The sequence below is a fragment of the Haemorhous mexicanus genome, chromosome 3 (genome assembly GCF_027477595.1).
Source record: "Haemorhous mexicanus isolate bHaeMex1 chromosome 3, bHaeMex1.pri, whole genome shotgun sequence".
NCBI lineage: Eukaryota > Metazoa > Chordata > Aves > Passeriformes > Fringillidae > Haemorhous > Haemorhous mexicanus.
In genome coordinates, this window is record NC_082343.1 from 83,302,907 (window position 1) to 83,324,869 (window position 21,963).

Here is a 21,963-nt window from a genome sequence, read left to right on the forward strand (position 1 = left end):
AGAAGTGACATCTGTGTAATTTTTGGTTTGAATCACTTCTTTGAACTGTACAGAACAATCATAGCTTTTTGCAGACAGGACAAATAATGTGCAGTGAAAACTGCAAAGGCAGTAGATGGGCAGTGCCAAGGGTTTCAGGAGTGTAAAGAAGTCACATTGAGGGTATTCGGACAGCTTGATAACTAACTGTGGTTGTCATGAGTTTTACCTCTGTAACTGATGTTTTTAACCTAATATTTAATGTGTGTGGCCTATGATAACTGGTGTTTTGAGTTCTAGTTCTGTCAGCTTAATTTGGGTAGTATGGAAGAGACAACAAGAATTCCCTCTCCCTCTCTCACATTTTTGTATTTATAATACATTACTACTTTACTTAAATGTAGTCTCTGTTGAAAGTCTTAACAAAGAAAGAAAAGCTGTCATGTAGTATGAATTCCCAGATTTCTGGATTTCTGTATATCTGTCTCGATTTTACGAGAACTACTAATAGAAATAGAGATGCCCTGGACTCTCATATTAAAATAGCAGTGAAATTAAATATTTTTTTAAGTTAAAGGATCACTTAGAAAAGATTCTAACAATTTCAGGGAGTGGTTAGGAGGAAAACCCATGGAATTAAGTCTGTGAAAAGTTCTGTGCAATGTAATCGTCATCATCATTTCTAATCTGCTAGGTTATATTTCCGGTTTCACAGTTTACACAGCCAAAGGCAGTATAAGATGTCTTACAATCAGATCCTTCTGTAAAACAAAATCTAAAATTTTAAATGTTTTTATCTCATGTTAGTTTGTCCAGAGTTCAGTAGCTCCAATGAATTAAAATCCTGTGTGTGGTGACAATGTTTATTGTTAATTCATTAAAACTTCTTGATTGGAATTACTGGGTTGATGTCTCAGGCATTGGTTCTGTGTACCAGGTTATGTAGAATGTCAAAAATGTGTGACAGTTCTTAAAGTCTGTGAGATACAAATATTATAAATTTTAACTTTTAATAGTGGCTCTTATTATACCTAATAGATGTATTATATATGTATATACTATACTAATACAGAGGGGAAGAGAGCATGTATTATTACACAAAGTGAGGCCACAGCCTTTTCATTGTATTGGCCAAATTAACTTGATTCCTCTGAATATAGGTAAGAGGAAAAGTTAGCTGCCTCTTTGGCACTACAGCTAACTCTAAGAATAAGAATTGTTCTCTATTAATTTGTGGTTGCTTGTGCTGAATCTCCTGAAAGTTTCAATAACTGGTGTTTCAAATTCAAAGGCCAGGCTTGTGGTGATGAGATGAGTAGATACTGTTCACATTTCACTTTCTTGGGATTCTAGGTCAGGAACTCCTAATTGTACTACCTCTTCTCTTAACCCATGGTGGTGGGCAAAGCCTGTTCAATTTTGTTGGGATAGGTCAGTCAGATTTTGTTTGGTTTGGGTTCTTTTGTTGTTTTAGTTTTGTTTTATTTTGATTTCCTGCTGGGCTCTGAGGTAATTTATTTGCCTGTTGTTGCAGAAGTAGCCTGAGTTTGGATGACTTACGGTAAGTCTATCTAACACTCAATAAATGTTGTGTGTTAGCTATGCTGCATCTCTCATGACTTCATCACACAGCCTTTATAACAGTAATTAACTGTTCATTTTATTTGTAAAAGACATGAATGTCTTCTCTGGTCTGAGGTGCATTTCTCCTCACAAAAAGCTTTACTCCCCATATCCTTTTCACATGTGTTTAGAAATTGCTTAATTACTAATTTCACATGTTTGCATTACATTAATATTGTTTGCTGTACATTTACACTTTGCTGTCTGTTGTCATTTGTTTTGAAATACATTTCTAGAGCTTGAAACATTTTTTTTTTTTACTTGTGACTGGTAGCTGCTCCAAAATTTCTTTTACTCCATGTCATATTGTTATCCACTTAGGTGCTTGTTTTATCTTGCAAGCTGTATCTGGAGTGATTGTTGTCTAACATCACTTGCAGATATAACCATTTTATGATTTTAAGCACTCAAACCCAACAGTTGCCCAGATTAGTTCTCTCTGCAGCTTGTCTTGTGACTGTTACAGGTTTGATGACAACATATGCTATTTTTAATAATTTGCTGTAGGTAGTATGTGACCACTCATCAATGCCATAGTAGCTGTCCAGTGGTTTGTTTTCTCATTATTTATGCCTCTTTAAATACATGGTATCCAAACTCAGAAAATAATCTTTTCCTCATGGACTTTTCCTTAGAATTTAACAGAGAATAAGTATGACATAGTTTGCTCATATTAGTCTTGAGGGGAAATTTTTCAACTTAACCTTGATTCTTAACCTGAAAAATTATTAGATGCTTTTATATTTTATGTGCGAGTTCAGCATGTTGAGCTATAACTTGCTTGATTGTTGAGCAATAAGGAGTTCTTGAGTTATAAGTGCAGCTCATTGATTTTCAAGTGCAGCATTCCTCCTAACTGTGTGTAGGTAGTTGAGTCAGCCACAGGAAATGGTACTATGACTTGTCTAATATATACAACTGGTCTGGTCCTTCTTGACCCAGAGAGCTCACAGCATCATTCTTCAGCTGCACAGCCCTAGCTCATCACCTGCCAAGATGTGTTCAGTGCACTGAATGAGGCAGGCATCCTGTGGGAAAATGATTTTGCAACCATCCATGACTGAAGAATGCCACAGTGCAGAGTGGACTTCTTCAGTCTGCAATTCCCTTTTATAGAGTAAGCAATAATTGTAATTTTTTTTAGTGTTAGGTATGTATTACTTTTGGAATGTTTGGAAAAAAAAAAAGTGTTCCAAGCTCTTGTTGTCACATCATTCTTCAGGAATGTTGTAGCCTGTAGACTCTGCACAGAGGGCCCTCCTGAGAAAGCAACTATAGAATGATGGTCTAATAATGCTGTTATATGGATTAGCACTAGAGGGAGTGAGTTATTTTTCCATCAAGTTTTGGATGTATGTATATTTGTTGACAGGTCTTAACAAAGATCTTGTCTCTGTTCTAAACTGGCTACCTTCTGTCATCTTTGGTCCTTTGTGTCTTGAAACTGCCCCTATCTTAGTCCCATCTTTCCTTCTACCTAGTCTCAAGGTCTTTCTTCTATTTCTGCTTAGCCACTGAATCTATTAGATTTTCATCGTGATACCTTTTGTGTATTATTTTTTATTGCTCCACTTCTTTGAAACGTCAAGTCGTCCTGTTGTCAGTCCATCCATCTTTGCTAAAATCCACACATTTCTTTTCCATGCTCATCGAATGTGATTTGTGATCAAGGATTTTTGCCAAACCAGTCCTGTGTTCTCTCCATATATTGTGGAGGAGTGTCTGTGTACCCTGTCATTCACTGGTGTTTGTTCTGAATTTGTCACTTCCTGTGAAGATTCCCATCCTAGTTTGTTACTTGATACTTGTCCAGTTCAGTGATTGCTTTTTATTCATGTGGTGTAATCTTTGGGCTCTGTGCTGGGGCTGGAAGGGTTGGTTCCTGGCTGCCAGGTTGAGTTCTGGCTGCATACAGCTCACTACAGGCACAGGTGAATGAAGCTTTCACCTGCAGCATGCTCAGTGTGGGGAAGAACTGCTTTGACTGGAGTGCTCCTATCAAATCACTGACCTTGTGCAAATCAATGTTTTTGCTCAAGCTCTTGAGAACTCCACTAGATTTCTGAGGAATTATGAAATCTCCCTTCAAGGTTAAGCCAGAGAAATACCAGCCTTCCAGAAAAGCTAGTTTTGTCTGATTGAGGTTTGTGGTTTTTAGCCCAGTGCACTTGAACAAGATTCAGGTAAGGTCCCCTATGTGAAACAGCTCAGATCAGCACAGTAACACGTAGTAGAAGTTGTTCAAGAATGGAGTAAAATTGTTCAAATATGGATTTAGACTGCAAGCAGCCAAGCAACCTTGTCATTGCATAGGCGAGATAATTAAGATAGATGGTGCCAGATAGCTGATGATTAGATGAGATAGAAAAAGCAAAAAAAAATGGAAAAACAGTGGGTTATTTACACAACTTCAGTCATGTACACAATCTGTGTAAGATTATAAACAGGAAGGTTATTAGAGACATGCACGTGCATGCTTGGAGTCAGCAGCTGGTGTTGTCTGCATGGTTTTATGAATGAGGAAAATGCTTTACCTGCTGATTGCTGCAGTTCTCTTTGTAATCCCTTCCAGAAGTCAATAGTTGCTTGTTTTAAAGGAAAAAGAAACAGGATTTTTTGTCCTCCAAAGTACTAGCTGTACATCTAGTAGCAGTCTATAAATTGGTTTTGAATATTTGATTCTGAAGTTCACTGTATTGATTTTTTAACTTGTCTCTCAACTGTATATATTGAACCACCATAAGGAAGCTCAGGCTGATTCTACATTCAACAGAAACATTTTTCTTTCCAAAATTTCCAGCATTTCTATGCAAGAAATAATCTTCAGTGTTAGGACTTGTGTAAGGGCATAAGAATAATAAAAAATCTGTTCTCTCAGTGAGGAGATTGCTTGCTGCCCAAGTATTTTTTTTTAGTCCTATACCTGTTTTTTTCGCTTTTGGACACTTTGTTGTAAGTGGTGAGACTTTAAAAATGCTTCATCTTTCGGTCAGACTGGCTCTTCAAACCAGGATTCCTCAGTTGCATCTGTTTTCTCTCATGCTTAGTCTTGCTCCTTGCACATTCCTTTTATCTGTCTCTACTGCTTAAAAACTGAGATCTATCTTGAATGATATGTGCTTGTAAAATTCCATTTAAAAAATGCATCTACACTTGGTAGAAGGATAAATATTTAAATTCAAGTACAAGGAAAAGGACAAAGTTAATGACCTACTTGATGTGCATGCTTGTAGCAATACCCCAGTTTCTGCTGTCAAAACACAGTTGTTTTACTTAGCTAATTGTTTATTCTGTGTCATGAATTGCTAGGATACTATTTTAAGAGTTTACTTGTGGTTAAGCATATGGGAATCCTGTGTCTCAGATGTAGTCAAGAATATCTGCTGGTTGATCAGAGAACAGATATACCATAAATGAATTTTAAATAAGTGGAACTGTAAATATGTTGGATACCTGTTTATAGAGTTGTTTCTCTTATCTGCAAATGCTGTGCAATGGCCTAATGAGCAGCTGCGTAATGATAGGCCTTGTGTTGTGAACTATGGCTTCTATAATCCTAGGACCACACAAAAGAGAGGAGAATCATTTGGAATCAGCAAAATAGGGAACAAAATAAAAGGTGTATTCAAGAGTTCTGCAATGGAAGGAGCTATGTTGCCTAACTATAACTTAAATGAAGGAGAAGATGATTTTGTGAGTAAAGCCATTAAATTTTACTTGTAGTCTTTGTTGGGCTTTGATTTTTTTTTTTCTCCTTTGCTCATTTCTGAGCAGAGAAATTTCATTATTCATTAAATAATTCATTTAATCAATAGTTTATTGTAATTAAATTTCTGCTTTCTTCACTACACAGTTTTCACGTGCTGGCTTCTGATTAAATTGCCTTATCCTCCCTGTATTCATTCACAAGCCTAGGTCAGATTCCCAGTTTCTGTGCTTCTGAGCTTATGGTTTTGTACAGAGAAATACCAAAAGTTAGCAGTGTCAGATATTTTTATGAGCAATGACTTTTTCTCCAGTCCTGGGTAGTAAGGTATGCACAAGACTGTGCATGGCTCTTCATCTGCAGCCTGCCACAAGACCTTAAAACCATAAATAGCATAGTGTAGAAATTGCTGTCAAGTTGGTCTGTGATGCAGCATTCTCTCTATAGATCAGGAGCCAGTAGTCCTTTCTCATTTGTCTTGGATGTCTCCCTCAGTTAATGCTTTTCTTCCATGCTAAACAGTCATGAATAGAGCCAGTGGTAGAATTTGCTGCACGGGATATTGTTACCTGAACCACAGCTGGGGGAACAAATGGAAATTTTGAAAAAGGGAAGAGGAGGGAATTGTTTTGAAGCAGAGGTAGACTGTACCAATTAAATTAGAACTGGAAATCTCTGGATCCCTGCAGATTGAAGAAGGTGTTATGGTGATGGAAGATGATTCTCCTGAGGAGGCTGTTACCACCCCAAACACACCCCGCAACCTTGCTGCGTGGAAAATCAGCATCCCATACGTTGATTTTTTTGATGATCCCTCCTTGGAAAGAAAAGACAGAAAGGAAAGAATTCCTGTATTCTGCATTGATGTAGAGAGAAATGATAGAAGGGCAGGTATGCAATGTTTCAGATCAATAGTGTCACTGGAAAGTAAACTCAGAATATTCTGATGTGATATATTCTGTTGGCTCTTGCAAGTGTGTTTTGTATATGTGTTGTTCTGATTTCAAAATAATTTGAACGTTCTGAGGAAATGAGTTTGAGAGATAAATGATCACATTAGCATTTGCAAGTTGAGAACTTACTCCTCAGCATGAATCAGTTCTATTTAGACTTCTTGCCAAAGTTTGAAATGTTGTCTTTCCAAAAATACTTATCTTAAAATTCATATTAATAAACACCTGTTATATTTTTTTTCACCCATTCTGAAGTTTGGAATAATGAACAACAAGTAATTTTTTATATAACCTTTAAATTAGTTCTTAGGAAATGAAAATGTTTTGCTTATTAGGAACCATTGTGGCGTGCAGTTAGTTTACCAGTATCTGGATAGCAGTACATCCATATGGAGTGGGTGGAAAACAGCATCATCCCAAGGCTGCTGGGATTTGTCTTAGTGAGGCGAATACTTCCACAATAAGTAGAAAGTATTTAAGAAGCATTTAGTGATGTCTTTAGTGATAGGATTAAGAATCGTCAGCATTCAATTTGGTGGTGCAAAGGACTATATTCAACAAGTACTATTTCTGTAAGTCATTTGGTTCAACGTTGGAAAATAGATCTAATGTAGTCAGCCATCATGTTGAAGTTATGCAGGACTCCATTGTTTAGATTGTAGTGATCCCATAAATGATAATTTCCTTGCTAGTACCGTATCTGTCTACCAATTATGCATTTTACTGTAACATTAAAAGTACCTTGAGGTTTATGTTACTACAGAATGGGACTAATGTCATTGAGGTTTTTCTTATGATAATCAGCATATGTTTGCTGTTGCTAATTTGTCTCCCAGGTGCCATAAAACCTGGTTTATTTTTAACTTTTTTTTTTCACCAGTTGGACATGAACCTGAACACTGGTCTGTCTACAGGAGGTATCTTGAATTCTATGTGCTTGAATCAAAACTTACGGAATTTCATGGTACGTTCTCTGTCATTTGGAAAGCCATTTTCCCCCTGCTGTGATTATTATTCATTACTTAGATTAAATTTAAAATAATAAAATCAGTGTTTACTGCCCTACAAGAATAATTTAAACTCCTTGGTATCTTTACTAGGTACATTTCCTGATGCTCAGCTTCCCTCAAAGAGAATCATTGGCCCCAAGAACTATGAGTTCTTAAAATCCAAGCGAGAGGAGTTTCAGGAATATCTGCAGGTATCAAACAAACATTTGGAGCAAAGAATATTATAAAACTAACGATATAAAACTAATAAAAGAATATATGGGGTTTTTTTGTTTCTTTCCAAGTAACTTTGTAGTTACAGAAAGGATTGAAGTGGGCAATGTTAAAGTTACACATGACTCAAAACAGAAATCTTGTGCAAATATCTGTGAAATCACAGACCATATCTGTGACAGTATAATACTCTTTGAATATCTTTTTACTATACAGAAATTGATTTTTTAAGGTTAGTTTTAAAGTACTTATACCTCCTTTGTTCCTTTTGTTTCAAAGAAACTTCTGCAACATCCAGAACTAAGTAACAGCCAGCTTTTAGCTGACTTCCTGTCCCCTAATGGAGGAGAGACTCAGTTTCTTGATAAAATGTTGCCTGATGTGAATCTTGGTATGTAATATGCTACTTGTTTATGCTGACAAATAGGAATGCTGTGGATGCTGTGATTGAATTCTGTGGTTCTGTAATTGACAGTAATAATGAATAGATAAACTCTTGTGGATGTATGAAATAAGAACTCTGCTTCTTCACAGCCCCTAAAATTATAGCTCAGCAAGGAAGACATGCTGATACTTCTTCCTTGAAGAAAAAAGACATTTTGAAATTTTGGAAAAAATTGCTTAAGTGGCTTTTGATTTTTGTGTCAACAAGCAAGATAAGGTTTCTCTTAATAAATTGCATAGTTCAAGAAAATTTACAGTATTGTCACAAGTCAAATCTGCATGTCTGTCATTATTTGCAGATGAGATGGCATGAACACTTATAAAATTACCTTTGGATGTTAATTGATTAAACTCCTCTAATTTTTTTATTCTGAAAACTCCAGTATTTGATATTTCTAGTACTACCTGCTGTTTTGATCTTTTCTAACATGAGCTACTTAATAGAATCTCTGTGTGTGATACAGACAGGTCAAGTAGAAATTGAGAAGTTCTAATGTCTAATGACAGTAGTTCATAATAAATCAAAAAAGTTGACTGTAGTGTGACTTGGCTGCCATATAGCTGTCTCAGAATAGTGGGCCTGAGCTGGTCAGGTCAACCTCATGGCCGTTCTGTCTCCATGTCTTGTGCCATTTGTGGCTGTGGCCCCAGGGAGCCGTGTCTGAGCTGCGCCGCTGCATTTCTGCAGCTCCTGGTCTCACAGTGTGGTCCTGCTGGGGCAGCCCTTCTCTTGGTCTGCTTCATGAGTTGTTGAGTGAGATTTCTGTTCTCAGCCTTCAGTCAAAAGGTTTTGGTTTTGTTTCAGGTCTCCCTTCTAGATCCAGCTGTACATCCTTTTCAAAGCTTATAATTATGGTGGTACTGAAATGCATTTCCTATCTGAGACCATGCTTCACTTCCATAAACAGCATTATAACAAGTCTTGGCATTTTGGTAGGGCTTTTTGTGAGGATGAGAGGTTTTTATTATTATCATTTGATCACTGTACATACTTTCTGATAGAAATTCCATATTTAATGACATGTAGATAAGAAAAATGTTACTGTAACTGTAGTACTTAAAATAAAACTAGTCCTAGACACTTGCATTTTTCAGCATTCAAAGTTCCTGTGCCATATCCTCATAGCCTTATCAGGACACAAGAGCTGATCTTTAAGGCCACAGCCGTAACCTGTCCAGTTTAGAAAATTCTACTCACCAGGGTTTTTGAGGCTGGTTTCCCCCAGAATCTCTCCACATATGCTGATTTTTCCACAGGAAGAGGAGAATCTGAGTTGTCTTGATTTCTTCTGTAATAAATGTTTATGATTCTAGGAGTAATTAAATACAAGGAATTTTGCCTGTACTAGTGTTGGAGCAGTACTGTTGTTACAGTGTTAGAACTACTATTTATGGTTAAACTCTAGAAGAGTTAAGAGGTAGAACTACAGTAATTTATTGTGGGCTTTTTAAAAAGTATTCAGATTAATAATCTGTATATTTCTAAGTATATTTTCTTGAAGAGTAATAATCGCTAGGTTACAAGCTTTGCTAGGTTATGTGCAAAACTGTTTTCATAGGGTTTTGTGCCAAATAAAAAAAAAGGCAGATTTTTAAAAATTACTGTATTTTGAAATGACTACTAGACAATGAGTACATAAAATCTAGCAGAGCAAAATGTCTTTCAAATCAGACAGTGATAACAGAAAATGTTTGTTTGTTTCTTTTTCTCTAATTGTAGGTAAAATCATAAAATCTGTTCCAGGAAAGCTGATGAAAGAGGTGAGCAAGTATTTCATGTTGCCAATATCTTAACTTCATTAGCTAATTTTATGATCTTACTGAGTTACAGGCTAATCATAATTTTGTTTGAAAATTCTTGGGTTTTTTGTTGTTTTTGTTTTCACTTTCCTATAATTATGCAAGTGACAGGTCACTCATATCTTTTTTCAGAAAGGTCAGCATTTGGAGCCATTCATCATGAATTTTATCAACTCCTGTGAATCTCCCAAGCCTAAACCAAGCAGGCCAGAACTTACCATTCTGAGTCCCACTTCTGAAAATAACAAGAAGGTACAATAAGTCATGTTCCTTTCCCATTTTAGAAGTGGGGAAAACTGACCATGCATTTTCTCTCATACTAGGGAGCTGTCTTAGAGCTCATTAACTAAAATTATTTCAGATGAAGGCAAGCTTGAAAATGCTGTCTAGGAATGCAGACAGTGAGGGTGTTCAGTCCAAAGGCCAGACCACAGGTGGACTGAAGTGACACACTTTCCTGCTCCCCAGATATGTGTGGCATAGACTTGAGCTATCTTCAAGTTCTGCACTTTCACTTCTGTTGTGAGAGATGTCATCTTTGTGCAGATGTGTAGCCTACCAGTTCCTGAGGGAAGCCTACAAGGAGGATGGAGTGAGACTGTAGGAGCATTTATTGACCAGACAAGGGGAAATGGAACTGAGAGTAGGTTTAGATTAGATATTAGGAAAAAATGTGTAACTGTGAGGGTGGTGAGGTGCTTGAACAGATTGCTCATGGAGGTTGTGGATTCCTCATTCCTGGAAGTATTTAGTGCCAGACTGGATGGAGCTCTGGGCAGCCTGGTCTAGTTGAGGTGTTCCTGCCCATGGCAGAGGGTTGGAGATGATCTTAGAGGTCCCTTCCAAGCCAGTCCATTCTGTGATTCTGTGCAATAACTGCTGTGCAGCAGCGAGGCACCTCAGTTCTGGTGAAGGAGCTGAGTGCCAATGTCTGTTCAGGACAGTGTGAGCTGTCTGTATGGAGTCTGTGGGGATCTGGCAGGCAGCCAAAGAGACGAAAGATTAGCACTTCCTGAGTGCCCATTTGGGAGAAGAATGTGTTATCTCAGAGCAAGAGAGTTCTTCAGTTTTTTGGTAAATGGGGGTAGATTTCCAGCTTATGCTTGTATTGCCACTGTGTTCTCATGTGTCTTTTCTGGCAGAGGTCTGTTTATTTCAGTTTCAGCATGTTGGCCTGTGCTGAGATTACAATGCACGTTCCTGGTGCTGCAGGAGTGGGGAACCTGCAGGCTCCCTCTTCCTCAGCGGGCTGAATAAGGAATGCCTGAAGGTCTGTCTGGGCAGGCCCAGTCAGAAATGTGCCTAATGCTCTGACAGATCATCTGCATGCTCCTTCCTTTTGAATGTTCCTGGGGCGTGTGTATGTCTGTGTGGTCTAAATATTGGTGGAAAACTTTCTATTTAAAAATGCACGATGAAAGTGGGTAGTCAACCCCAATATAACCAGGAACAATTGGATTTCATTCTGTATCAGATCCACTAGAAGTAAGAGTTGCCAACCTGCCTGATTAAAAAAAAAAAACAAATGAACAAAAAACTCTGCTTTTCCCTCCTAGGGGCACTAGCAGGATTTCTGGCCTTGTTTCTGTTCTGAAGGTCTGTAAGCAGCTTGATCATCTTCTGAACATACTTCTGTCAGACTTGCTATATTAGGTCAGGAGTTCTCAGCTGATGCAGACTTTGCAAAATATGCCAACAAAGGCATTGTTCTGCTGGCTTGTGATGGCCTGCCAACAGCAGTAAAAGCTGTTTTTGGAACACCAGCAGTATAATAAATGTTTTTGAGTAGCTACTTGGAGGAAGACATGGTCACTTACACTGACTGATATGATTCAGACACTGCATAAAATCTTCTTATTATTTTGGTATCCTCTGTACTTTTTAAATGAGCAGGAAGAACAAGAGAGAGGTTTATGCCTCTGGCTGTAGATATTGTTCATAGTCATGGTATTGTTTTTGTACAGTTCACACCTGTGTTGGAATGTATGGGTGTATGTTTGCATATGCACTCACCATTGAGTAACTTTATTTTTTTTTTCTGTGAGGCACTTTATATGAGCATTCATGCTTCCTTTGCTTGCTTTTCCCAATAAGGCATGGTAGCCTATTGTACAAGGGATTACTTTGGTCTTTTTACTTAATACAGGCCTTTTATCTTTCACTGACTTCAAGAGCTTGACTACCATTATTAATAAATACTAATTCATGGAATTTCCTCATTGTAAACCTTTAAAGAATATTTAATGGTTATAATCATAATTACTGTTTAATCTTAAAGATACAAATGATGACAGTGTTGAGGTTTGTGGTCTTAGTCTCAAATATTAATATGCACAGAAACATCTAAAGCAAAATCCTGTGCTTATCTGAATTGTGAATATAAGCTCAACTTGTGTGCTGGATAACCAGCTGTGTGTTTTTCACTTGAATTTCTTCCCTGCCAAGATACTGGAGAGTGTAAAAGATAGAAGTAGAGGTCTAATGCCACTTTGTATTGTGGCTGCTGCAGTGCATTGTAGATTGCATTCTGAAATGCTTTCAGAGTGGGCCTCTGATCAAGGAACCATTACTGTTTAAGGTGCAGCACAGATAATCCATGTATGGAGGGACAGTCAGCTTTCAGATGATGCTGCTTCTGGTTTGGGGTGAAAGAGGAAGGAGCACTTGAAAGTCAAGAAGCTTTGCCCTAAGCTGGCCTTCATCTTTGATTTTTTTATAGGTTACCTGCCAGATTGCTGTTAATGATTTAGCTTGGCCTCCAGACACTGAACCTATGTCTGCATTGCACAATGGGCTGCTTTGAGTTGGCTCAGTTTGCATCACCTTTGTCAAGTTGTGAGGTGTATGTAAAAAATAAAGGAAGCTCTCGTTTAAGTTACAGTACTACAGCTAAGGTGTTTCTGCTGTTCTGGTTTCAGAATTATGGAGGATGTAGACTTCAGTTTATATGGAGTTTTTTAAGTAACCTACCAGGGATGCTTCCATAAGTAGGTGTGAATAATTATGTGTTATTTTTAGTTTTGTTACATTCCTGGACACTGGTCATCCACCAGTGCATTAGCCATATTTGCCCTTCTATATAAATTATGTAATCAGTTGGTGTTATTTAGTTTGAGTGAACCTTGTGAAGGTAATACCAGCAGCTCAGCACTTAACAAAAGAGAGGACCTGAAGGAGTACAGGTCAAAAACCTGACTCTTGCCGGATATCCTGATGTAATTTTTCCTGAGAGTGCAAAGCATTCTGTTTAAAGCCTTGTGTGGTGTTGTGATTTGCATGGTTTTGGCTTTATTTATTTTGGGGAGAATTGCAGTACAGAAAGTGAACCATATATAAGCAAATTACTTCCTGTTCCTTGGAACTTTGTTATTTTGGGAGTGGTAAAAAAACCTCTCTGGCATTCACCTCAGCCTTGAAAATTCTATGATTATGTTGCATTTGCTTCTCAGATGTTTAGATTAGTTCAGATGTTCTCATTAGTTCTCAGATGTTTTTTAGAGCCTTGGCATAAACTTTTGAACTTTCTTTTCATAATACAGAGTATCTTGTATAAATCCTATTTTATATCTAGATTAACTATTTTGGGGGTAAGTTAATTTAAAATAAACTGTTGGTAGGGATTGCTAGATATTAAACATGGAAAGCATCAGGATTTAGATCCTGATTTTTCATTTCCCTCTCTTAGGATTCACAGACTGGGGGGCAGGGGAGGCAAGGACTGCTACCTAGGTGGTTTGGGACCCTTTTTGGTGTGCAGGGAAGAGCCTCTTGGAGTTTTGCAAGAATTAGAATATATTTTCAGAAGGACCCAAAGGCAAGGAAGTAAAGGGGTCAGGGAGGAAGGTGATGGTATAGGAGAATAGAAGACTCTAAAGGAATGTAATTGAGGAATGAGATAAGTGGAAAGAAACCTAAATGTTCGTTCATGAAGATTTTATTATAAATAATTAAACTGGGAAAAAAGGTATTTCTCTATGTAAAAAACTTGTATATTTGGTCTAGAAACCATTGTATTTATTTCAAAGTGGAAGCCAACAGGAACTTTTAGGAGTGCTTTGATGTTGTAGGCTTCCCTTGTGATTTAAGCCCGACAAACCCTGTATTGTCTTAGCCCCTCTTTTTCAGAAGAGGGTGCATCAAGGAAATCAGAGCCTATGACAAATATCTAGATGCATACAATCATACAATTGTTTACACTGGAAGAAGGTAGTAGGAGCAGAAAAGCTTATGAATTAATGTCCCAGTGCTGATCTGTTGTGAACCCAGGTATTTTGGTTGTTGTGTATCTTGGCAGCATGTGATGAGCTCTTTATTGGAAAGTGGAGGATTTGAAAAAACAAAACCAGAAACAATGAAACAAATCAACACCCCGATCAGTTCTTTGAAAGCTCTGGAAAGAAGCTGCTTCTATAAAAAGAAACCAATCCAAAGAACTGATGGCTATCCTTTGCCTTTGGATGCAGTGTTTCAGTCTTATGTTTCTGTTTTTAGCTTTTTAATGATCTATTCAAGAACAATGCAAACCGGTCTGAGAATACAGAAAGACGACAAAATCAGAACTACTTCCTGGAAATGATGACTGTAGAAGGAGTCTATGACTACTTAATGTATGTTGGTAAGAAGAGGTTTCTCTTAATTATTCATATACTTCATGACAAATATGAAGTCACAGTCTCTGGTAAGATATGAAATCCTATTGTAGCAGTTATATATAACTCAACACTTTCAAGCTAATGTACAACTTAGTGACATGGTTATTCCTTAGAAGACTTTATTGTGGTGCTAAAATGTCATTTATCATTCATTGTTGCTTAGTTGCTTTTTTTATGTCTCCATCTTTCTGCATCTAAGTAGTATGAGTTTATGAGAGTAGGTCTCATCCCTTTTCTCAGGTCTACCTAGGTTGCTGGTAGACTCTGGGAACTGGAATTGTTAAATTAATAGAAATAGTAAAGGAAGTATTTGATAAGCACTGTGGAGAATACTGATATTTTCAGTGCTGCCCTAACAAAACTGAAATATTCTTTCATTGGTTGCAATCTTTTTTTTTTTTTCTTTTGAATAAATGATTCTTTTATCATGAATAGTAGGAGACCCTCATATGTATTACTACTCATAGGTGTTGCTGTGACTTTGCAGGTAGGGTAGTTTTCCGCATTCCTGACTGGCTGCATCATCTCTTGATGGGAGGAAGAATTCTCTTCAAAAACACGTTGGAGCTATACACAGACTATTACTTGCACAACAAGTTAGAGCAGCTATTTGAGGAGCACCGGTTGGTTTCTCTCATAACACTGCTGAGAGGTCAGTTTTCATCTTTGATGAAAAAATACTGCTTTGGTCTGGTGTTTGAAATCCCTTGAGTGAAGTTTCCGAGTGCTAAACTTTGCAATGCTGACTGACACGGGTGGAGTATTAAAAATCAAGTGGGCCTGGACTAACTTCAGAGCTTGTTGTGGAAAGATATTGAGCCACCTATGTTGTCTGTCAGTGATGATTACAGAAAGTATTATGAATAGTAATTTGCTTGCAAATGGCCATGCAAAAAACAAGAAAAACAGAATAAAGTGATTTAGTGTATCAATGCAGGTGTTTCATGAAGTTATCAAGTTACTTCACTTGTGTACTACATCAGTTTTTAATTGTTAATATTTTGTTTCCCTTTGTTGTGGTCAGCTCTTGAGAGGGCTTGAGTGTTCCTGACCTTCAAATGAGGGAAAAGGAGGGCGACTAAAAAAATTTTTAATTACCTCACAACTGTAGAATACTGCATGGCTGGAGTCTGATCCAAACAATGCATCTGGCCAAAACTCTGGATTCAGGACAGCTCTGTCCTTACCAAACCAGAAATGAAGCTTGTGAAAGGCAAAAAAGCAGAGCCTAAAACCAAAACTGAGGGCTTATTATTTCTATATTTTATTAGATGAATAGCAATCCTTGCTTTCTCATTCATAAGTAAAGTTGAAGGTTTAGACAGTTCCAGACAGTGTTTTAGCACAAGGTGTAAATACTGCTTATAGTTTTGAGAGCATAAGGGAAATTGTGATCAAGGAGATCATAACTAACCTAAAATGGAATTGATCCAAACTTTAAAGAGAATTCTTTAAACTTTGAGAAGAATGGAAACAAATTGTGAAAAGATGATTGTCCTTCAAACAGGAGGGGTATTGTGGATTTGATTGGGCTAATGTAAGCAAAAAGTATGGTGTGACAAGACTAGAATTCCCTTCTAATCAGCACAATACAGAGAAGAAGTTCAGTTTTGAAGCCACAATCCAAAATACATTTCTGTGTCAGTGATGTGTTTGTAGCTGCCTAAAGATACATTTTTGTTCAATGTGTCTTCTCTGCAGATGCCGTGTTCTGTGAGAACACTGAGCCTCGCTCTCTGCAGGACAAACAGAAACGAGCAAAGCAGACTTTTGAGGAAATGATGAGATACATTCCAGGTTCTGTATTCCATGACTGCCTGTATGAGTGTGGTTAATTGTTCAAGCAGATATTTAACCTAAATACAGTCACTCTGTCTTTCAAATCAAATAATACTTGGGCTGCTGAAATTTGAATTTACTGGAATACCAAGTATAAAAACCCAACCGTTCAGTTTTGTTAATTTAAGTGTTGCTGACTAAGGTTGTAACATAGTGATTATTTAATAAAGACATGGTGATGGAAATCAAGACCTTTCCACATTTACTTAGTACTGTAATTTCTCATCTTTTGAATGTTCCTATGGTTTGTAATTTATCCAGATGAAAACTGTGTTAAAAAAAGGCACATCATTAAGCTGGAAGGTACATATGGATCCTTGCACTGTATAAACTAGGAAAGAGGGGCCCATTTAATTAAAAGTAATTTTTAAAAATCCACTTGTGGTTTATTAAACAGTGCATTAGAACAAAACAATATCACAAATATTACAGAAAGTGTAGTAATTATTTAGGTGTGGAGCCCTGAAGGTAAAGGAGGAGAAAAGGATGAACCCAGAAGTTTGGGGTTTTTTTCCATTTACCATTTGAGACAGAAAAAAATTGAACTCAAATTTAAACAGTTTTTTTCTTGTTAATTAATCAAGTTCTATAACTGCATCATATAGCTGCTTTGCAGTACTTCCTCATGACTTGTGTATTTGTTTTTGGAATTTGGTCTAGATTTAATAGGCAAGTGCATTGGGGAAGAGGCTAAATATGAAGGCATCAGGCTTCTCTTTGATGGACTGCAGCAGCCAGTGCTCAACAAACAGGTAACTCATAACGTGTGATAAACTTGCCTTCTGGCACAGGAGTTCCTAAAGTGAATGTTTGGTATAGCAGAGGAGTGGGCTCTTACTCAGAATTAAGAATAAAAAGCAGTAGTTTTTCCTTGGAGTGTCCCTAATTTTCTGTATTTTCTTTTAGTTAACTTATGTTCTGCTGGACATTGGGATTCAAGAGCTCTTTCCAGAGCTGAGTAAGGTATGTGCTAACTCCATTTGAGAACTGCAGAATTCTTCAAGCTGCTACTGAGTCTGATCACTGGTGCATTTTTGCCCTTGTTCTCTATTACAAATATTAATTCTAAATTTTGGGGAAAATATGTTTTCCAATATGTTGAAATAATTGAAATCTGGATTACTTACATTTTGGCTAATTGGCTCTTTCCAAATCAGCTCAAGCCCATTTGTTTAGCATGAAGCAAGTCTGAGTTGTCTTTCAGGAGACTTGGACAGATCAACCAGCAGTCGGGATCCCTGTGCCTTTCTTCTTTGATTGATTTGTCTCCACTCTATTTTATGCATTTTTCAATTTAGGAAGGGAATTCTGCATGCAAAGCTCAGACCAAGCTGCAGTATTTTTCTTGAGAATATCTGGCAGGAGGATTTCTTACCTCTAGTTTGGTCGCTGCAATGTTAACTTCAGCTATCCAGATAAAAGAGAAGGAATTTGCCCAAGAGAAATGTCTGTATAAATGCATATCATTAGGTTTGGGATCTGTTTGATGCTTGTTCTTGTGTATATCAAATCTTGACAGATTTTTACATAGTAATTTCACAGTTTGGTCTTCAAGGCAAACAGGAAGTACCTGCTAGTTAGCTAGTAAAAAACAAAACCCCAAACAAATTTTAAAAACCCCCTCACTAACAATAAAAGTTCGTTGCATGAACCCTGTGCCTGACAACTGCAGAGTGCCAGCAGTGATTTGTTTTGCATGACAAACAGAAACAAGTACAAGATCTTGGAACAAGCCAGGACACTTGCATTTTTTTCAGTGAAATGAGGCTGGCTCAGCAAGTCTGCCCTACTTTGTGCTTCAGCTCTGTAGCTGCCCTCCTCAAGCCAATGCTCAGACAGCTGACCAAGGGAACAAGGAAGTAGCCTGGGAACTTGAGTGCAGAAAAAAAGACCTGACTTAGCCCTGCTGTTTTACTCAGCTGAACTGGTTTTGTATCTCAGCAGCTAATTATATATATTTATTGGAACACTGGTCTTTCTTCAGTTGATTGTGGAAAAAATGAGTGGCATTTAAATAGACTTTAAAGCACCAGTCAGGCCCAGAGGGTGGTGATCAATGGAATGAAGTCTAGTTGGAGGCAGACCAGTAACATGGAGTTATCCAAGGGGTCAGCTGTGGCTCCAGTCCTGTTTAACTTCTTCATTAATGATCTGGGTGATGGGACAGAGTGCAAAGCCTGATGATGACACAAAACTGGGAGGAGTGGCTGATACACCAGGGGGCCATGCTACCTTCCCAAGGGACCTTAACAGGCTGGAGAAATAGACTGGCAGGAACCTCATGAACTTCAAGAAAGGGAAGTGCAAAGACCTGTTCCTGGGGAAGAACAGCCCCAGGTGCTGGGTTTGGGCTGGGGGCCAGCCAGCTGAAAGGGCTGATGATATCCTGGGCTGCCACAGGAGCAGTGTTGCCAGCAGGTTGAGGGAGGTGATGCTGCCCCTCTGCTCAGTAGCGGTGAGGCCACACCTGGAGTGCTATGTCTAGGTCTGGGCTTCCCAGTACAAGATAGGCATGGACATACTGGAATGAATCTGGTGGAGAGCCATGAGGATGATGAAGGAACTGGAGCTTATTTCCTGTGAGAAGAGGCTAGAGAGCAGGTACTGTTCAGGTTAGAGAAAAAGGCTCAGAGGGTCTTATTGTTGTCTGTAAATACCTGAGGGGAGGTACAAAGAAGATAGAGCCAGTGGTGCCCACAAACAGGACCAGTGGCACCAGGCACAAACTGAAACACCAAAGATTCCCTCTGAACATCAAGAAACACTTCTTCACTGTGAGGTTGACCAAGCACTGTCACAGGTTGCCCAGGGATGCTGTGGGATGCTCATCCTTGGCGATATTTAGAAGCTGTCTGGACATGGTCCTGAGCATCTCTAGGAGGCCCTGCTTGAGGTCTAGATTAGATGACCTCCAGAGGCACCTTCCAACCCCAGCCATGCTGTGGTTTCATAGCTGTGTACATTTAATGGGAAAAAATATTTTTTCTACAAAAACAAACCAAGAGAAAGATTATTCAAGGTAAATCAAGATCATGTTTTCTGCATCTTAATCTATCCTTTTTTCCTGCTTAACCATGACATTGCCCAGCTTCTCTGCAGTGTTTCATAACCACCTGCTGAGGAGGGACCTCTAGTGCCACCTTTGCTCCTGGTGAAATGGCATGAGTGAGGGATGGCTCCCCCTGTCCCCTGTGACTGAAGCTGATGGGGACAGAGCAAGGGAATCTCCGGCCCTGATTTCAGTAGGGGAAAGGAGGAAAAATACTTCAGCTGGGAACTTGTACTGAGTTGTACAAAGTGCTTGGTCAGTGATGTTTGGCAGTGGAACCTGCTTGTCAGTGTACCGGGACTGAGAGGGGAAATGAAAGGTGGAGAGGGTATGGGTAGAGGGATGGCAGTGATTTTCATCCAGAGCCCTGAAAACATTTTCCCAAAATCACTGCACTGTGTGGCCACTTGGAAAGAGAATTGTTTCTTCCTAACAACTGCAGTGGGGAAGTTTAAAAGTAATGACTGGTTCTTACTTAACTGTCCATGCACGTATGTTTTGGGGGGAATCAGTTCAATGCCTGTTCTCTCTGTTCAGCATCCACTGGTCCTTTTTGAGTTGCTTCCTACCAAAATGTTTTTGTAGTTACACTGAAGAATGGAAAAATGTTTCCGGCCAGTCAGCTTGTAAAGGGGAAACTGGGCATCCCAGAAGTTTTGTTTTGAGCACTACTCCTTTGGCAGGGAAAACAGTGATGGGAGAAATGGGAAGATGTTCCTTAGTGGGGATGTCAGTCTGCTTCCCACTCTTGAGATTGGTATCTTGAAGGCATTTCCTGCCGCACGTACCGGTGCGGATATGCGCTGGATCGCTCGGTGTCTGCTGTGTCTGGTGGCAGCATGTGTAAGTCAGCCAGCTCCAAGAGCTGAAAATCTCCTCTAGTGAGACAGTGTACAGCCAGTCCCTTGGGAGTCTTGTCAGACAGGATACAAGGAAAAGGGACAGCTGAAAGGGAAAAAGCTTTCTGGGCAGAGTAAGGAAAGAAGTCCAGTTGAAAAAATATCTCTCCAGGACTATTTCCAGAGCAGAAAATTGCTGTGTTAAGCAAACTGTATTTAGCAGTTAGTCATGGGGGAGGTGGGAACTTCTAGAGAAAAAAGAAAACAACTATTTTGAGAAATTATATTAAAACCCAATAGCCTTCCATTCTCTTAAGTCTGGTTTCAAGTGGATGTTTTCAGATACCATTAATCATTGCAGCTCAGTTCAGTCATTTCTATGTAAATAAACATTTTCAAACTTAATAAGTAAATTTCCCCCCTTTCCTGTTTAACAGGGTCCAAAGGAAGCAAGCTCTGTGTCAAGTTGGATGTGAGTGGACACCCAGTAGGATCTGCTGTGTACTGTTGTAATGGACATGTGACATTTTAACATTGCCTTGTATATTTTGTTGTAAATAACATAAAATTTAAGTTCAAAAAATACCTTTATGCAATAAAGATATTAAAATTTAATACCAATTGCAAGTAAATAAAATATTTGTACTTTTAATTTAAAATCTGTTTTAGCTATTACCAGTAAAAGTCTAATTATTTTACCAAAATCTTTCAGTGAATGAGGTTACAGTATGACATCAAAAAAGACAGCTGGGCAGTCAGCCAACTTATGCTTTGCTAAAAGAGCAATTACTGGATGTCTTCCTGAAAGTATATGTAGAAAAATTGTTTGGAAGAAGTTGTAGAATGCTCCCATTAAGTTATTTTAAAGTGTCTTAACAAATTCTTTTTTTTTCTCCAAACAAAGGTGTATGATTAGTTAATTATATCCAATAGATTCAATCTCAGAATTGTCTTTAGCCTTCATGTTTCTGTGGGCATGGGAAATCACATTTGTAATTCAGTCTTTTTAACACCTGACCTTCAAATCTAAAGCCTTCTTAAAATAATAACGGATGTGAAAAGATTTTTTTCTGCAGTTTCTTATCTGGCTTTGTGGTTTTTTTCTGACATCCTCTTTACAGGCTTAGAAAAGAGGATGTGAATCTGTTCACAACATTTTATAAGAATTCATTCATATAAAAATGTGTGGAAGATTTTTCTCTGTAAGTCTTAATTTGTTAGCCCAGCCTTTATAAAAGACATTTTGGAAAGGACTTTTATGTGTGGGTTTATAACAAGTTTTACGTGCAGAACAATACAGAGATGCTTTCTTAGGTGTTCCTTAATTTTTCTTTTCAAACACCCGTTTTCTCCTTTTTTACAAACACATCAATCTAATGCAGCATTGCTGTTCTTTGTCAGTATAATTCATCTGTATTACTGTTGCAGACCTTTCCCTTCTGTTTGTCAAAGGAAGGTAACAGTGTTACTTCTCTCCTTTCTGGGTCTGCCAAAGCAGTTGTTGCCACTCTCAAAATCCCTATGTGGAGGCACAGCTCTGTCAGTGCCCTCTCTGTTACTAATTTGATGTTGATGAAGGAAGACCATTCTGTGAATTAACAGCTTAGGGAGTAGAAGTGACAAATGATCAATGCCAGGGCATAACTGGCAGTGTGACAAGGTCAGGTGTTGTTTTTCTCCCTGTTCTACACCCCCTACCTAATACAGCTCTGTGGTCCAGAGCCTTTCAGGCACAGCCCTTGAATGGGTGTGGAAGTGAATGGGGTCTTTAAATTCCAGCATCCTGAATGTTTATCTTAATGCACTTTGTTGAAATGTACAAGTGCAATGGGTGGAAGAGGCAAGTAGCTTCAGTG

At 38.3% G+C, this 21,963-nt stretch overlaps 1 protein-coding gene across 4 annotated transcripts in view; it reads left to right on the plus strand.

The window, feature by feature from the left end:
• SNX14 (sorting nexin 14) overlaps nucleotides 1-20,722 on the plus strand; it is a 45,416-nt gene extending 24,694 nt beyond the window's left edge. For 2 of the 4 annotated variants that reach the window (XM_059842510.1, XM_059842511.1), the window contains exons 16-29: nucleotides 1,514-1,540; nucleotides 5,163-5,295; nucleotides 5,998-6,199; nucleotides 7,142-7,225; nucleotides 7,362-7,462; nucleotides 7,764-7,875; nucleotides 9,649-9,689; nucleotides 9,861-9,980; nucleotides 14,220-14,343; nucleotides 14,868-15,032; nucleotides 16,082-16,177; nucleotides 16,880-16,971; nucleotides 17,126-17,182; nucleotides 20,545-20,722. In XM_059842510.1, the coding sequence (XP_059698493.1) occupies nucleotides 1,514-1,540; nucleotides 5,163-5,295; nucleotides 5,998-6,199; nucleotides 7,142-7,225; nucleotides 7,362-7,462; nucleotides 7,764-7,875; nucleotides 9,649-9,689; nucleotides 9,861-9,980; nucleotides 14,220-14,343; nucleotides 14,868-15,032; nucleotides 16,082-16,177; nucleotides 16,880-16,971; nucleotides 17,126-17,182; nucleotides 20,545-20,583 (1,393 nt within the window). In that variant the 3' untranslated portion in view covers nucleotides 20,584-20,722. The remainder of the gene's footprint in view (nucleotides 1-1,513; nucleotides 1,541-5,162; nucleotides 5,296-5,997; nucleotides 6,200-7,141; nucleotides 7,226-7,361; nucleotides 7,463-7,763; nucleotides 7,876-9,648; nucleotides 9,690-9,860; nucleotides 9,981-14,219; nucleotides 14,344-14,867; nucleotides 15,033-16,081; nucleotides 16,178-16,879; nucleotides 16,972-17,125; nucleotides 17,183-20,544) is intronic. The other 2 variants (XM_059842512.1, XM_059842513.1) reach the window with 1 other exon arrangement.
• The last annotated feature ends 1,241 nt before the right edge of the window (nucleotides 20,723-21,963 follow it).